Source organism: Podarcis liolepis (genome assembly GCF_965112155.1).
Source record: "Podarcis liolepis genome assembly, chromosome: 11".
NCBI classification, from domain to species: domain Eukaryota; kingdom Metazoa; phylum Chordata; class Lepidosauria; order Squamata; family Lacertidae; genus Podarcis; species Podarcis liolepis.
In genome coordinates this window covers 62520262-62538058 of record NC_139565.1, presented here as the reverse complement: position 1 = coordinate 62538058, position 17797 = coordinate 62520262, and the positions used below count along the sequence as shown (strand labels likewise).

General features: G+C 41.7%; 1 protein-coding gene and 1 long non-coding RNA gene across 9 annotated transcripts in view; one reads left to right on the top strand and one right to left on the bottom strand.

The window, feature by feature from the left end:
- The window catches only part of UBAP2 (ubiquitin associated protein 2), a 77296-nt gene that overhangs the window by 5045 nt on the left and 54454 nt on the right, over positions 1-17797 (top strand). For all 8 annotated transcript variants that reach the window (XM_083465759.1, XM_083465755.1, XM_083465756.1 and 5 more), the window contains exon 2: positions 17063-17202. In XM_083465759.1, coding sequence (XP_083321885.1) covers positions 17104-17202 — 99 coding nt within the window. In that variant the 5' untranslated portion in view covers positions 17063-17103. The remainder of the gene's footprint in view (positions 1-17062; positions 17203-17797) is intronic.
- LOC310689089 lies at positions 1323-17456 on the bottom strand. Its single transcript, XR_014517301.1, has 4 exons — positions 15582-17456; positions 10289-15348; positions 3251-10069; positions 1323-2995 (listed from the first exon to the last, which is right to left on the bottom strand). It is a non-coding gene; the product is annotated as an uncharacterized lncRNA (long non-coding RNA).

The window sequence follows — 17797 nt, the reverse complement described above, 5'->3', positions numbered from 1 at the left end:
GGTCTGCTGCCAGGGTTAGTTAATAGTTTAGGCCAGGGTAATTTGGAGTTTGTGTAGTCAAAATTTGCCGACAGCATTTCTGTTGAAGAAATAGTAGTTTGAGTGGACATGAAACATGTTTGCAACTGAAGTCACAAAGTTGTCTTTGTGCAAAAGGAGCAGCTGTTGTGTCCTAGGACCCTCAAAGATGAGCTTTTGGAAGTGAGGTTGTCTGAATTTTGCCTTCATGTTAACAAAATTACCCAGTTACTACTGAGTATCTTGACTTTGCTGCTGTCATTTGGTAGTACATATCTTTAGGAGACGGGTTTCCCACAATGATTGCTATGAATACATAATACAGTAGCGGGCTATGCATCCACATGGACCTGCTTGTTGGCAAAATGCGAGCTTGGCCATCCCAGTGATACTTCCCCTAATGGACTTCATTTTGAATTAAAATATTAAATATATTCCTGGTTTGTAATATCGAACAATGCTTGTGTAACATATGTTTTTAGAATAAATTCTTATAGCTTATATAAATCAGTATCCTCATTGCTTCATTTCATTTATCCTACACATTGTTTGCCCATGTATATATTGCATTGTGCGAAGTCTGTGGTTTGATCATATATCTGTTGATTGGTGCCATTCTTTGTTGTGAGCCAGTGCCCCAAGACCCGGGACACCTCCGTCTCCTTTGTTTAGCTGAGTAGCGGAACTTTGGCAGACACGTGGATTCCAGTAAGATACAGAATGCAGGAAATGTCGTTAGTAGAGTTTACTAGGGCATAAATCATACAGTTCGTTGCTAGATCCCTAGCAAGGCAAAACTTAGTTCATTTAGAGCAAATCCAGTTTCCAGCAGTTAAAAATCACACCACACAAATATAAATGCAAAAATGAAAGTAAAAACAGAATAGCAGTAGGAAAGAAAGAGAATAACGAAGCGGCCTTGGCAGTCAGTTGATATAGTCAGCAGCCTTGAAAAATAGAGGTAGCACGGTAGGAAAACAACATCTGTTCTCTTTCTGCTTTCCAGAAGACCTGAAAACCTTTTAAACCTTAGAATATACCAGAATGCTTCTGGTGGCTTCTGTACTTCATTCACTGACATTATTGTAGAAGGATTTCCTATCCTGTGCTGTTGAGATTTTCCATTTGTGTCCCTGCAAGAAATGCTTTGAGGAATACTGGACAGTGGAACCCTTCTTACAACTTAATTCAGTCTTCTAACAGATTAGCTGGAGGAGATGCTAACCTGCTTAAGTGGAACAGCTTGCATTAAGATCAATGGAGTATTGAAGGAGCTTTGATCTTTCCCTTTTTAAAAAATAAATAAATCTAAATATTTCTTTTGAGAGGGTGGAGATTTTTTTCTTTGTTCTACTTTTTAGAAAAAGTTTAAGATGAGTTTTAATCTTGTATTATGCTTTGTATACTGTTTTATCAATGTTTTTAGGATACAACTACTAAATGAATCTGGTTACTTGGATAGAACAAAAACATTTTCCTGATTTATGTGTCTGGGCCATTGAAATAACTTGACTTAATGAGGAAAAAGACTCATAGTTCTTTAGATAATTGGTGGTAAGATTAGCTTCATACAAGAGTGGCTGTTCTCTTTGGCAGCTGTTAAACAGAAAATCCTTATTAATGCAGTTCTGCAACAGCATTTCTCGCTGAAAATGTTTAATCTGTTCAGCACTACAAGGTTACTTAAGGAGAAGAGGGAGTTTGCCATAGGGCCCCGACTGATATTCTTTTGTGACTTACCGATTATGGAATATATACATTTTGTTGGATTAAATGGTGCTGTTGTGGTTATTAGTTTAACTCTTTACAGTGTTAGAAACTCAGATATATAAGCTAATTGCCAGATGACACCTTAATTTAGGTTATGGTCACTGCAACAGAATGTCTAGGAGCTTTTTTTGTAATGGGGTTTATTATTATTATTATTATTGTTATTATTATTCATTTCATTTCTATACTCCTTTATATATAGGTTTGCCGCCTAACATCTCCATCTGGCTGGCTGGTGTGGCTACAATGCTGCAAAAGTCAGCTGGTCTGTGGGGCAGCACAGCACCAGAAGACAGTCCCCACCCCAAACATTTAAGTTTAAATCTACCACAATACTTTACATAACAGATATATGTGATCAGTTTAGAATGTGCCTGCCAACTAATCTAAACTAGATCAGATGTTAATGTTTAATTTATTTTAATACTGTATCAAGGTGGAACAGAGGCTAGATGATGGCTGAGTTTGAGTATAGTAAAAGAGACTTAAAGGAATAGAGTGGTATGATTTTTTTTTAATGTTTTGGTAGACTTCAGGTTATATTTTAGTGAGTAAGATCTAATTTATATATTTTAACTGCTGCTATATCTGTATTGTCCCTGTTATACTGAACTGCCAATTTAAATGTATCCCTATTGTGTTTCATGACTTCCTTGATTTTGTATGTGAGCTGGAACTGGTCTGTGACCGAAATAATAAATTCATTCAATGTTTTGGTTGGAACAGTTTTCCATGTTGCTTGACCCATGTATGTAATCTGAAGTTGTTGTTTTTTAAATTTATTCTGCTATGTTTGAACACACAACAGATACTGGCTAGGAATCTTGCCTTTTTTCTGTCCTGTCTGAAAGTCTGTGATACCTTCTTGTGCATAAGATATTGTTATGTTGATTGGTGCACATTATAAAGTGGTTCACTGTTCCAGGGGCTTCAGCAGGAGCTATAGTGTACTGTATTTAACCAGAAATGGCCATTTTGTCTTGTTTAGAAAAAGACTGCATCTTTGGGTAGTAATAACTGGCAGTCATGTTACTATCTTTCTTTTGTTACCTACGGGAAGGGTTAGAAAGCTTTGTAAGAAATTAAAGCTTTTTTTAACTGCTGAAATTTCTGTTAAGAACCCACTTTGATACCTGAAATGTTATCAACCACTGCCTGTTTCTTTTCCAACTTATGTCTAGAGTTGCAGCAGCTAGAAGATTATGTACTGTATTTTTTGCTCTATAAGACTCACTTTTTCCCTCCTAAAAAGTAAGGGGAAATGTGTGCGTCTTATGGAGCGAATGCAGGCTGTGCAGCTATCCCAGAAGCCAGAACAGCAAGAGCGATTGCTACTTTCACTGCGCAGCGATCCCACTTGCTGTTCTGGCTTCTGAGATTTAGAATATTTTTTTTCTTGTTTTCCTCTTCCAAAAACTAGGTGTGTCTTGTGGTCTGGTGCGTCTTATAGAGCGAAAAATACGGTGGTTAGGTCATACTTCATCTTTTCATCCAGGTGAAAGAGAACTTAGTGTGGGATGGGGGCAAGGAGAAGTTTGTAAACCCTCACACATCTGCTTTGCGCCTTGAAAATCATGTGAATAACAAGGACTTATCAAGGTTGCTGTTGCATTCTTTATGTGCAGTGAGCCATGGTGCCCCAACCTTTTCTTGTCAGTGCAAGTGATTTTCAAACATAGCCAATGTATGTGGGACGTTTCTTCCTGCTCATGATAAGAATAGTTTTGCCTCTGCATGCACAGACTTGGAACCTTTGTAATTTGTAATATAATTCAGCACCAAGTTAAATGTACCAATATATTTATTTCAATTAGTATGGCTTGAATATGAATACTGAATTGTGCATAGCATCTTGGGAAATCAGCTTATGGGTTGTATCCAACTAAGTTCAACTTAAAATCAAAACAGTGAAATTAGTGGAAGATACTAACTTGAGTTCATTATTTTCAGTGAGTCTGTTTCATGCACAGTACAGCTTGCTTAGATACAACTGCAAGACACTAAATCTATTTTGTAGTGTATTTCCTGATGCTGTTTCTTTAAGTCCTCTTTACAGTTACCTATGCACAATTGAAGGACTGAGTCTCACTTTGCATTGGGCTATATATACTAAAGTACAAAAGACAAAGCTGGAGGGTGCACACATGTGCAGTTAGATGAATGGTCTTCAAAAACCTCTAGTTGTGACTGGGAAAAGGATCTAAACCTCCAGATTCAAGTCTGAGAGTTATCTGCATGCCTTCCACACTTAATAGGTCATGTGTGTATTTTGCATTGGGATTGTGTACCTGCGAACAAAAATGTAAAATGAGAGCCACCTTTCTTGTGGTGCGTGCCACATCTTAAAGTTTTAGGGGCAGCCTGCTTTTAAAAATGTAATGAAATGGTTATGAGAGTTTGGTGCCATCCTCAAGACTCATTGAATGGGGATTATCATAGGGAAGTTGGCCTTGGATTCATTTAACTGCTTTGATATAATGCCTGAAACCCTTGGTCAATATCTATCCGTGTAGAAAAACTGCATATTATTTAAATACGACATCTAACGTTTCAGAAACTTCTGGAAAGTCCTTTTTCTTCAGGGTTCCCATGGCACTTTAGTATGACTTGAAAAAAATGCTAGTACTCTGGGAGAAACAAAGTCCTGTGAGGGTCTGGATATTTTCCCTTCCAGTCAGCTGTCAGTGAAGGAGGAAAATTCTGCTGTCTCTGCATAGGAGTCAGGAAGTGATCTAATCGCACTCAGAACAGATATGCTCAAGAATTTATCTCTCAGCTTAGGGAACACAGTTCTCGTCTCCCTTTGAGCCTGGGTGTCCAATTTCAATTTTCTTGTCATTTCTATGGTAGCTAAGTAGCTGTAGAATAGAACTGGAATCTTAGACTTTGAAGGGACCCATAGGGTGTCTCGTCTTTTTGCCTAAGGAAGGAAGTCTTAAGTTTACAATATCCTTGACACATGTTGTAAAGATATGCAAGTCAACCACCTCCAGGGGCGCCTCTTCATACTGAACCCCTCTTACAGTTAAAAAGCTTGTCCTTTCTAACAAATTCCCTGAAATGTACTTTACCAGTTTTTAATTTATTATTGCCAGCTTCATTCTCTCATGTACAGTGGTACCTTGGGTTACATACGCTTCAGGTTACAGACTCCGCTAACCCAGAAATAGTACCTTGGGTTAAGAACTTTGCTTCTGGTTGAGAACAGAAATCGTGCTCCGGTGGTGCAGCAGCAGCAGGAGGCCCCATTAGCTAAAGTGGTGCTTCAGGTTAAGAACAGTTTCAGGTTAAGAATGGACCTCCAGAATGAATTAAGTTCTTAATCCGAGGTACCACTGTATATAGGAAACACAATTATATTGTGCTAGTGCTGTCATTTGGCCTGGTCAGTGTGTGCTGGTACTAACCTTTAAAGCCTTGAGTCCAGTTTACTTGAAGAAGGGGGAAAGGTGTGTTGTGGCTGAAATGCCTTTTAGGATCCCATATCCCTTTTGGGGCCAAGTTACAGGTGAACTGATTGCCTTTACAGGTGAACTGCCCACAATGAAATCAGTTGTGAGGGATGCTCTGAAATCCCGAAGTTGGGGTGTCTAATTCATACAGGGCTTTGCAAAGAGCCTTGCATGGTGCTTTAAAGCAGTGTTTCCCAACTGGGGGCCATATGCCCCCCCAGGATATTCCAAGGGGGCCACAGGTGAAAATTACATAAATGGGGGCCCACAGAGGGAAGTGAGAAGAAAAGAAAAGAAAAATAATTTTTTTTAAAAAATCCTGATTGGCTGGCTATCTGCTTGGCAAATCACAAGCAGGTAAGGGGGTGGCCCACCAGGGGGCGGCCTAGCACTTCATTTTATATTGAATTTGTATAGTCATGGTTTGTTTACAGTAGGAGAGGGCTATCACTGAGGCTCCCATTTTGACCACTGCTTGTAGTTGCCGCCAGTGCTGGGCCAGGTGGCAGCCTGGGCCTGACTCTGCAAGGTGCAATCCACCCCAGCACCCAACCAAGCAGGGTCACCTGGTGCTGCTGACTTGTATCTAGTAAATAACTAAGTGTCGTGAGCTCAGTGGGCCTCACTCTCAGGTAAAGGTGGGGGGCTATAGTGTTTTATCTAGGCAGCCAGGGCTCCTCCAGATGGCAATATATTTTTGCACCAAGTCAGAGAGGACTACTTGTTTTTAATTCCCCCCCTCCCCATATATACAGAACTCCCTTTTGCAGACCCTCCAAGTGTCCCTATTTTCCAGGGACAGTCCTGGATTTAGAGAAGTCCCAGTTTCTGATTTGATACCAGAATGCCCCACTTTTCCTTAGGACGTTCCTATTTTCAGCAGAGAAATGTTGGTGGGTATGGAGTTATCTGACCGCAAGCCCTCTGAAGTCAGCACTGTATAGGAAAGTTATTTTAATGTTTATTATTTTATTACGTTTTTATATAAGTTGGAAGCTTTCCAGAGTGGCTGGGGCAACCCAGTCAGATGGGCGGGGTATAAATAGTAAAATTATTATACCACAAAATGACGTCCTTATTTTCATTGGAGTAATGTTGGAGGGTATGCTTTTGGAGTGTTATTTGTAGTTTTCCCCCTCTGTCAAATAACTGGGGTCAAATAAGTGTTGTTTACATTGAAGATGGATCTCCTTCGGGAGGTTCTGGATTCTCCTTCCTTGGAGGTTTCTAAACAGAGGTTGGATGGCCATTGGTCTTGGATTCTTTAGCTGAGTTTCCCATATTGCACTAGAAAGTTGCACTAGAAAGATGACTCTTGGGGTCCCTTCCAGCTATGTTTTTCTGCTTCAACAATTTTTTTTAATTTTTCTATCATTTTATGTAATTGTATTTTGTATAAATTATAGAAATTATGAATAAAATATGTTCTGTTAACAAACAGAGCATTTAAATTGCTACCTTTCTACCGGTAGGATGGGGTGGAAGGCCACAGGAAGGAAGCAAGGTCAGAAGGGGGCCGTGATCGGGAAAAGGTTGGGAAACGCTGCTTTAAAGCACTTGAGGCTTCAGAGAACTCACTAGCACAGCCAACCCAGCAGGCTTTGACTCTAACCACCCATCAGCTCAGGGGTCTTAAAGCCAAAGCCCACTTTCCCTTGCCAGTGCAATTTTAGACTCCTGATGGTGCCTTGGCAGCCACATCTACCTTCCCCATACTTGATGACATATGATGGCAGGTGGGTGTGGTTTTGGGGAAATGGCTTTGCAGGCCAAGTTTGGCCCATGGTCCTGAGGTTCCCCACCCCTAACTGCTTTTTCAGCACCTCCTAGTGTCATTGGAAATCTATTCAAATGCTAAGCAACCTTGATGGCAGAAAGTGAGCAGGAATTAAAGAACCTTTTAATGAGGGTGAAAGAGGAGAGCGCAAAATATGGTTTGAAGCTCAACATCAAAAAAACGAAGATCATGGCCACTGGGCCCATCACCTCCTGGCGAATAGAAGGGGAAGAAATGGAGGCAGTGAGAGATTTTATTTTCTTGGGCTCCATGATCACTGCAGATGGTGACAGCAGCCACGAAATTAAAAGACGCCTGCTTCTTGGGAGAAAAGCAATGGCAAACCTAGACAGCATCTTAAAAAACAGAGACATCACCTTGCCAACAAAGGTCCGTATAGTAAAAGCTCTGGTTTTCCCAGTAGTGATGTATGGAAGTGAGAGCTGGACCATAAAGAAGGCTGATCGCCAAAGAATGGATGCTTTTGAATTCTGGTGCTGGAGGAGACTCTGGAGAGTCCCATGGACTGCAAGAAGATCCAACCTCTCCATTCTGAAGGAAATCAGCCCTGAGTGCTCACTGGAAGGACAGATCCTGAAGCTCAGGCTCCAAGACTTTGGCCACCTCATGCGAAGAGAAGACTCCCTGGAAAAGACCCTGATGCTGGGAAAGATGGAGGGCACAAGGAGAAGGGGACGACAGAGGACGAGATGGTTGGACAGTGTTCTCGAAGCTACCAGCATGAGTTGACTAAACTGAGGGAGGCAGTGGAAGACAGGAGTGCCTGGCGTGCTTTGGTCTGTGGGGTCACGAAGAGTTGGACACGACTAAACAACAACAACAACAACAACAACAAAGCAACTTCTGTGGTGTGAACTCTGCCAGGGTTTCATGCTTCTGTAGTAATTCAGCAGTGAATAGGCTAGGCTGAGTACAGTTAGAGAAAATAAGGCTTTCAGGGAATAGAACGGAAATTTTAACATCCCTGTTTGCCCACTTAAATCCAGTTGCATTTGTATTTGTATGGTCTGATTTGCAGTCAGTGGTCTCTCCTGCCTTCGGCAATATTCGGTCTTGAATTTGAAGAGTATTCTGCAGTACTGACCTTGTGCCAATTACTGTGACAACAGAATGATGTCACAAATCCAGAGTTATGGCTTTGGCATTGTGCATCAGGTTTTGCCTCAAGTAGGTCTGGAAGAATAGAAAGGAAGGTAAATGTTTTTAGTCTTCAATCTTGCTGCTGAGGAAGAGGGACCATAGAGAGGTTAGGGTAAGGACTTTGGGGTGGGGAATGGGGGCTGGCTTTCAAGGGCTGTGGTGATTAGGCTGCTATTGTTTACATCTAGAGTTTGAGAACAAACAAAGGATGTTGTACTAAGTGATACTTAATATACATTTTTTTAAAAAGTGTATACATTATTTTTATCTTTTTAAATATATATTTGGATATTGAATTGGAGCGGAATAAAAATCTTAATAGCCTAGTGCCCTAGTCCAAGGGTCAGCAACCTTTTTTAGCTGTGGGCCGGTCCACCGTCCCTCAGACCATGTGGTGGGCTGGACTATACTTTGGGGGGGGGGGAATGAATGAACGAATTCCTATGCCCCACAAATAACCCAGAGATGCATTTTAAATAAAAGCACACATTCTACTCATGTAAAAACACACTGAATCCCAGACTGCCCGCGGGCAGAATTGAGAAGGCAATTGGGCCGCATCTGGCCCCCGGGCCTTAGGTTGCCTACCCCTGGCTTAGAGTGATGAATGGGTCACCATGTGATTCAAACTTCCTATGAAGTTGCTTTTTCAACTCATTTATGATGACACCTTGAGTTACAGCAACTACCATAACTTACAACTCATTGCTGCTCTGCCAGTAAATTGCATGAGACTGTCCAATAAATGATTCCAGGAATTTCTCAGTGTCTGCTACAGATGAAAATTTGATCATCAAAACTTTGAAAAGGTGTAGGGGGTGATGTCTACACCTGGTTTTATATCATCAATTTTTTTGTCAGTCCCTTCTCTCCCTAGAGCTATGTGTGAGAGAGTGAAACATGTTTACATTTATTTATTTATTTGCAAGAGAGCTTTAGTGTGAGCAATTGATTTGGTCTTCTTTATTACATTTATGCGTATCTTGCTTTCTTCAGTGATAGAACTCATACATTGTGTTCTTGGACATGCTGCCATCCAGGCAATCTTTAGGCCAGACCTGCTTAGTTTCAGCAAGGTTGTTGCATAATTTGCTTTCAGCCCAAGGCCTGGTATCTTCAGAAGGTGCCATGGTGATCAGAATGAGCAATGTGCACTGCAATGCTCCATTCAGTAGTCATAGAATCATAGAACTGTAGAGTTGGAAGGTACCCCAGGGGTCATCTAGTCCTACCCCCTGCAGTGCAGAATTCTTTGCCCAACGGGAGATTCGAATCCATGACCCTGAGATTAAGAGTCCCATGTTCTGTCCATTGAGCTCTGTGTAAAGCAGGATGATTATGAACAACTAGTCTGGTTGAGTGCCGCAGCCGCATAGTCGCCCTTGACTGGACTTAACCATCCAGGGGTCCTTTACCTTTACTTTTTAATACTAATGTAAACAATGGCTTAGCAGGAACAAGCAAGTGTCCCTTTGCACATTGAGAGCATTGCAAGCAAGCAGTTCCTTTCCTTCTTCTGCAACCCTGCCAACACCTAAGCCCTAGTTTAGTTTAGCATGGATTGTGATTCAGGATATTGTCTTGAGTTCATAAAGTAAGTATTTGGATTTGGATTGTATTTGGATAAAGATACTAGGCGGTGGTGCATGTTCTGCCTTGTATAAGGAAATTTCCAGTGGTAGCTGGAGTTTCCTAAAGATTTATTCTCCTTTGTTAGCTTCATGGCAAGGGAAATCTTTCAACTCAAAAGCATTTGCACAGGAAATGTTCTAGTGGACATTTTGTGGATTTCAAACTACTCAGAAAGGAAGTTCCTGAGGAAAAGTGTTCCTAAGACAATATATGTTTTGATACTTTGCTATTCTCTGCGGGAATGAATGGCAACAATGAGCTGTACAGTGGTACCTCGGGTTACATACGCTTTAGGTTACGGACTCCGCTAACCCAGAAATAGTGCTTCAGGTTAAGAACTTTGCTTCAGGATGAGAACAGAAATCGTGCAATGGCAGCAGGAGGCCCCATTAGCTAAAGTGGTGCTTCAGCTTAAGAACAGTTTCAGGTTAAGAATTACATCTCCAGAACGAATTAAGTACTTAACCCAAGGTACCACTGTACTACATTTTGAGCAACATGCAAGTGTTTGCAAACCCCTTCCCTCCAGTTTGCCCCAATTATTCCACTGATGAATTCAGAAGGCCTGAGGCTTCGAAGCAAGACCTCATGCTTGGCAAGAGGGCTGCACCTTTCCTTTGGAATGAGCACTCTCACTCAAGTAGTGCTTATTGGTCTGCAGCTCTTAAGATGATTGCTAAGTAGTTCTTTGAGGATTGGATTTCATGCACTTACAGAGTTGCAAACCCCATCAGCACAAAGCTCATCCTAACACTTGGCAAGATGTCAGGCTGTCTGGAGTGGTATTGGGATGATTCACTGTCATGGTGCCATCTAGGCTGTGTCGTACCAAAACTCCGTAAAGATTGAAAGTACAGGTGTCATCCCACTTATGTGTGCGTCAGGTCAGGAAATAAATAAATAGAGTCAAACAAGGAAATGGTGGGAGAGAGCTGGAGAGTCCTTCCTAGTGGCTTGCGAGGAGACCCTCCCTGGAGCCCGAAGAGGACTTTTCATACCTTATTGTCTTATTTTAAGTCTTCCTAGAATATTTTATAACACTGAGTTGACTAGCAGATGACTGATTAGTCATGCCCAGCTTCCAATAACCATGGGTAACAACCAGATGCCTAAATAAGGGAATGCAACTTAGTGAGATTCCTTAACCTTATACATTCTGTCGGTCATATAAAGCAAGACAGCATAAAAACATACCTGGGATTTGCTTTTGGTAGCAATTAAGCTAGAAACCCAAACTTTATTAAATTAGATTGCTGGTTTCCATCAAATAATTCACCAGAGGTGTTGCTTTTAAGCTTGGGACCAGTTTGCCCACTTCTGTCTGCAGAACGGACATTGTTACAAGTGCCACATAATACCCGTTCCACTTGTTCTTTCATTGTGGCAGCACCTACTCTTTGGAACTCCCTGCTTATTGATACCAGGCAGGCACCTTCACTGCACTCTTTTTGACACCTGCTAAAAACATTTTTTGTTTAGGCAAGCTTACCCAGATACAGTGGTACCTCTGGATGCTAACAGGATCCGTTCCGGAGCCCCATTCGCATCCAGAAGCGAACGCAACCCACGTCTGTGGGTTGTGATTTGCCGCTTCGATGCATGCATGTGACATCATTTTGGCTGTCTGCGCATGCGCGAGCAGCAAAACTTGGACGTAACGTGCTCCGTTACTTCTGGGTCGCTGCAGCAGGCAACCCGAAAATACTTATCCCGAAGCTACTTCAACCCGAGGTATGACAGTATGTAGAATGCTTATGTGTGTTCTAATTCATTTTTAGTTTATTGCTGTTTTTTATGTTTTAAACAGTAGTTTTTAACTGCTACTGATAATATGGTTTATTCTCTTTGCAAACCTCTTTGAGGTTTTATTTTTTTACAGTCAAGTGGTGAATGCATTTTACTGAATACTGTAAATAAATAACTGGAAAATGTTTTATTTTTTAGGGGGGAGAGGGAGCTGAGGCTCCTGTTCATTCCTGTGCCACTAACAAAGCAACAGTTCCCAAGGTTCCTTAAAAGTTTAATGTGTATGTAGCGTATACATGGCCTGCTAATCTTCCTAGCATTAGTCCCTACCTGCTGAAATCTTTTGTTCTTTTTTGACATTGGCAGTTGGGATCTCTTGGTCCCTTCCTTCTTCTGTCTTTCAACCAGCTAATGTTGCCCATTACTTTTGTGCATTAGGGGCAGATATATGCTTCTTGGCCAGGGGCATTGGGAGTATGGTCATCTGTGATCTCCCGATTAACGTCTGAGCCCTCAGCTCGGCTATTTTTAGCAAGCGTTGCTTCTCTGCTTCTATTCTGGGGAAATATTTGAAACTTGTTCCAGGGGGAGGTGGAGCAGTTTAGAAAGTTCAGGAGAGTGCAGTGTATGAGCTTGTGTGTAAGCAGAACACACACAAATTGTCTCCCCCCCCCCCCCAATCTGGCAAAAGCATGCAATGTCCTGGTCTTGGCTCACTGCACTTTGTTTCCTTGTACGTTGTTAGGTTTATAAGAATCTTGCTCTTAAATGTAAATTCCTAGCAACTGCATGTAGCTGTTGTGCCTTAGGCTCCTTGAGTAGGATTCAAAGCCAAGTGCTTCATCTAGCCTTCCTTGATCCGGTGCCTTCCAGATGTTTTGAAGAACAGCTGAATGGGACTGTTTGGAGACATGGTTCAGAACATTTGGGGGGCATCAGACTGGGGAACACTGGTTTACTGGCTCACTTGAAATCTAAAATGGTCTGGTGGATCTGGGTTCAAAATATGAACGTTAAACAATAACCACATCCACCTTCTCTCCTCACAATCTTTAGTCTCTGGCTCCATAGGCACAGGATGGGCTAGTTTGCATGTTGCATTAAACCACAGTTAAAAAACAGCACTTATGCCCACATACACTGCTGAAAAGTTATTGTGCTCCTTGCCTATTCTTGCTGCTGTTGTGATGCTGGGAAACAAAGCTGGATTTTGTCTTGTTGTGAAGTCCAAACCTAGACCCATGGTTTAGCCATGAGCGGTTGGCTAAGAATAAACCATGGTGACTGCTCATGTCTTGTTTCGAGAACAACACACCATAAGCCTCAGCTTGGACACCACTACAAGCCAGAGTGTGGCTGGGGTAGGGGAGGAGTACAGCAGGAGCGTCTCAGAAGTGTTGCACCATCATACTGTTTGTTCACATTAAGCCAACCTATAGCTGGTTTTTTTAAACCAGAACATTTTAATTGTTTGGGGACTGTATGAAATGTTTCTCATTTCTTCACCCCACTTTTCAACTCGTACTTTTGTTTTTTCTGAAAAAAATAATCCATACCATCCTTGAAGCCTAAAGGAAACAGGCTAAGCAGACTCAGCCATCTTAAAAGTATAAAATAGCCAGAACTTGAGTTCTAGCTGAGATTTTAGGTCTTAACTGATCCTCTTCTCCTTCCATGCACAATGATTCTCTTCTCTTCCCTCAATCTCCTTCCAGTGTGCCACCCCTCTCCAAACTCAAAAGCTCAAACCCTGGGTATAAGAACACTATTACCTGCTTATTCCTGTAGTAGGCACACTACTGAGTTGCATATTAAAGTAGTCTTTGGTTGAGTAGACATGGACCTTTAATAATAGGCTTTTAGTCTTCCATCCTCTAGTAGGAACATCGCAATGCCATTTATAAACATATTTTAGGAGTACAAAATGCTGCCCTCTGCCACATCACTATTGTAAAGGAATTTTCTTCCTCCAGTTCAGGAGGAGTATGTGTCTTAAAAAGAACAATGGTTATAATGTTCAGTTCTTTGCTTCTACTTGACCTAGACCTTGTAACAGGGGAATCTTCCGCAGTTGTTGTTGTTGTTGTTTTTAATTCTTAAAACACACAACTGAACTGGAGGCCTGCATTCTGAGACCTGGAGATGGTGTTATGAGTGCAGCAACCCCCATGTTCCCCAATTATTCCTCTTCACATGGAGTCAGGGGAGAGGAAGAATGCATTTCTGTGCTTCTCTTTTCTCTAAGGCAGATGTTTTCAATCTTTTTGAATTCATGGGTCCCTTGACCAACTGCATTCTTTCTGCGGCATGTCTGTGGGACTCAGGAGCCCAGTTATGTCACCCTTTGCATGCAGAGCTGGCAGCCTCTCACCCTTTTTCGAACACCCCTTGTGGAGTGTGCCCTCAGCCTCCTTGCAGCAGGGAGCAGCAATGTCCCTCTGGCCTCCCAGGAGCCTTTTAGCAGTTCTGGGCGAGTCTGGACCACGCCTCCTGGACCAGGTAGAAATTGGGAAAGGTTTCTCCAAGATATTTTCATTCTGTAGAGGGAATATTTAGAGTTATTAGGAGAGCCAAGGTGGCTTTTTGGGCTTTTTCTGTGTGCTGAAATTATGTGTAATTTTCCCAGGGAATATTTCCTAAAATTTGAAGGGTGAAGGATTGGCTTTTGTGGAGTATGTGTCTGCTGTGTGTGTATACCCTAAAATTTTATAACAACCTTGTCATAAGCAGATTGCCTGTGCTCCAGCCTGAATAAATCAATTCTAGCTTTTAAAGATGCCTTTCCAGTACAAAAAAGATCCAAAACAAAAGAACGGGAAAACATCCTTACAATAAGAGAGCAGACCAGTTACATGCTAATAGCCTTGGAACTGTTAGATGGTTGCAGATAACGGGTAAGAAATGTGTGGACGCTGCAGTGAAGAAATGGCACAATGAAAGGGAAAACCTGGCTCCTTGTAAGCCCTTATTGCATCAGAAATCTTGAAAGGTCTTGGATACAGAATCCAGGCATCATTGCAGATTTTTAGGGAGCAAATTTCTAGCCCTTTCAGTGGAAGGTGAAGATACAACAAAATTTATCTGTGAATAGTTCTGGCAAAAGAATTGGGGCCAGTTCATAGGGCCAGTTTAACATTCCAGTGGCGGAATAAAGTTGGTATTTTGTGACCTTATGAATGCCCTCACTTGCCTTAAAATGAGCAGTCAAATTGGGTGTGCTTCATGTCTTAGATTAAGCAGTACCTCAGAAAAGCTTGAGCTATAGACTTTCTGCACATCATATTGCACAAGTAGCACTTTATGCCTCTTCTTTTCCATACTGCTATCACATTATATGGCTTGTGCAAATGGGCCTCAAGTAGTGAAAAGTCTGCTGAGTAGCTGATCTTTGATCATCTTCAAAGTTGCAGACAAGCTGGGCTTTGCCGGGTTTGGTCATAATGGAATGTGGTCTTCTGGGTCAGATCCTGCAGCCATTTCCAGGTACAGGACGCTCTCTTTAGTTAACTATGCAAGAGCTCAAGGAAGTGGTGGCTTGATTGTTTTGCCATATCTCTGGAGTGATTCTTTCCTTATTGCATTCAACGTTTCAGTTGCTGGGTATATAGGCTTGGCCAATAAAAGCTAAATTTGTTAATAGCTGGAAGAGGAGGTTAAAATTAAGACTGTGCAAAGCTACACCCAGCTTTGTCAGAGTTTCCTTCTAAATGGTTTGGGAGAAATTCTCAGGACTTTAAGGTGGGGTAGTACTTGCCTGTCATCGTATGAGCCGGTCCAATGACTTCCTTCCTTCTCGACTTCCTTCCATTTTTATTTTAAAACTGTGTGGGCCATGGTATGGATGCAGTACTATTACATAGTGTCTTCCCAGGGACATTAGCAGCTGTTAAAGTACAAAGTGTGCAGCAGCTGTGATGCCAGGGGGCACTTAGCCGACCTGTGGTTTCGCTTTAAAAAGAAAAGAAGAGGAGTGGGTAACCGGGACCCAAACTCTTAGATCAGCTCATTCTAAGATATGCAGGTACTTCACTCCCACATTTTGGGTGGGTTTTCACACCCCACCTATGATCCATGAAATGTTGGGAAATTGAGGAAACTAAGGCATTTGGGTCAGCCCTAGTTAGAATTCTGGTGAGACTGCATGAGTCAGCAGTGAAATGTCAGATGACTCTGTAGAATGCTGTGTAAGACTTCTTCAGATAGCTAAAATGTTACAGGTTTGTGTTTGCAGTTGTTACTGTTTGCATATGGCAACATCCCACAGGTTGCTCATTTCTGGTGTCTTGGTTTGACCTAAGCAATCACTGGGACCTCCTCTCTCCCAGATATTTTTGATGAGCTTGTGAACTTGTTGTGTAAGTTCAACTCCACCCACTTTGAAGACTTCAGCAGATATCCCATCAGGTCCGCTGGCTTCATTTTTCATTTGGTTAATAGCGGTACACGACTCTCCCAGATTTGGAGATACTAAGCCACTTGGTCAAAGGACCCCTGTGACCAGCCATAGCCATGATTACACCGATGTTCAGATGAATGGAGGCAGGCCCCCCATATGAGCACATGAATTTATAATTAGAAAAAGTGGAATAGGAGTAGGTAGCTCTTCTTAAATCACATACCTTTACTCGTACCTCACTTTTCTCTACAGTCATACCTCTTGTTACATTTGCTTCATGATACATTTTTTCAGGTTGCGTCCCATGGTAACCCTGAAGTATCAGAAAGGGTTACTTTGTGCAGTCGCGCAAAATGATGTCATGCGCATGTGCAGAAGCGGCGAATTGTGACCCGCGCGTGCGCAGATACAGGTTGTGTTCCTTTCAGGTTGCAAAAGGGGCTCTGGAATGGATCCCGTTTGCAACCAGAGGTACCACTGTACTTGCCATTTGAACTGATATTAAAAGGAGTTAACGCCTTGAAGAATGTAGAAACAGCGTTAATTCAGATGTGTCGTCCCCCCCCCCTTTGTGGTGAAGAACCCTTGATGGGAGTCATCTCATTAATCTCATGTGGTAGCAGCTGATATGGACCACTTTAAAGGAAAGCTTTAGGTACAAAAGATGCAAACAACCCACAACCCATTTTTTGTCTTCATGTGGATTTTGGGCTTGCAATTTCTAGACATCTCTACTTCTGTGCTGCACGGGAAACCACTTTTAAAGTTGGGGTAGGTTCCTAAAGTAGCCTGTAAAATGTCACCTGAGTCTCTTATTCAAGGAAAGGAAGTCTGAGATCTCTCAGTGTTCAAGCAAAGTAGCCTTTTGGACCCTGGCCCCGCCCTTCTCGGCAGATAGGAGTTTTGAGGTAGCGCCTTGCCAAACCTTTTAGGAAATGCAATTCTACTTCCCATGTGTGCTAAAAAAAGAAAAAAAGATTGTCACATTGCTACTTGGGATATGAACATAATTAGCTCTCTTTTGTGTTAATCTGTATACCGTCATTTATGCCAGTTTTTCATATTAGGAACAGTGCTTAACTCAACTGGATTTTCCCTCTCTCTTTTCAGATTTTCTATTTTGTACATACGTTGTTTTGTATATACTGTATATGATGACTTCGGTGGGCAGTGAACGTACCCGGGGCACTCGAGACAAAGCGCAGATTTCAGCCACGCAGCTGACGCAACCACAGAAACCAGTAGTACAGGTAGGGATGTGGACATTCTGGATCCATGTATCTGTAATTCTTAACCTGTAAGAATTAATCAAGATCAAGCAATGATGTCGAAAATACCATTGCTCAGTTGGTTTAAACACATGACAGCCCATAAGATTCATCTTATCTACTTGAATTAGGAGTGCTTACCATCCAATCTAGGATTGCAAACCCGTAGCCTTTCAAATTTTGCTCTAACTAAAAGTTCATATTTTACTCACATTTTAAATGAATTTTTAAAACTTTTTTTAAAAAAGTTTTCTGTAGCTCACATTTCAGAACTGCCAATGGTGAATGACACAATGCCCAGTAATGTAACTGGATCAAAAAATCATTATTCATTACTTACACTGGCAATATCACAGCTTGACTTATTATTTACTAGATTTTTTAAATGTGGGTTGTAAAACTGGTTCTTAGTTAGAATTTACAGTTTTGGGGGAATATTCTCTGGAGAATTTTCTAGCAGGGAATATTCTCACATCACATCACTATGCCTAACTGTTTAAAGGTTGCTTTCTTAGATGTATTGGTTAAAAGAACACCAGCCTTTATTTCTGGTGGCATTTTCCTGTTTGGGCAGTGG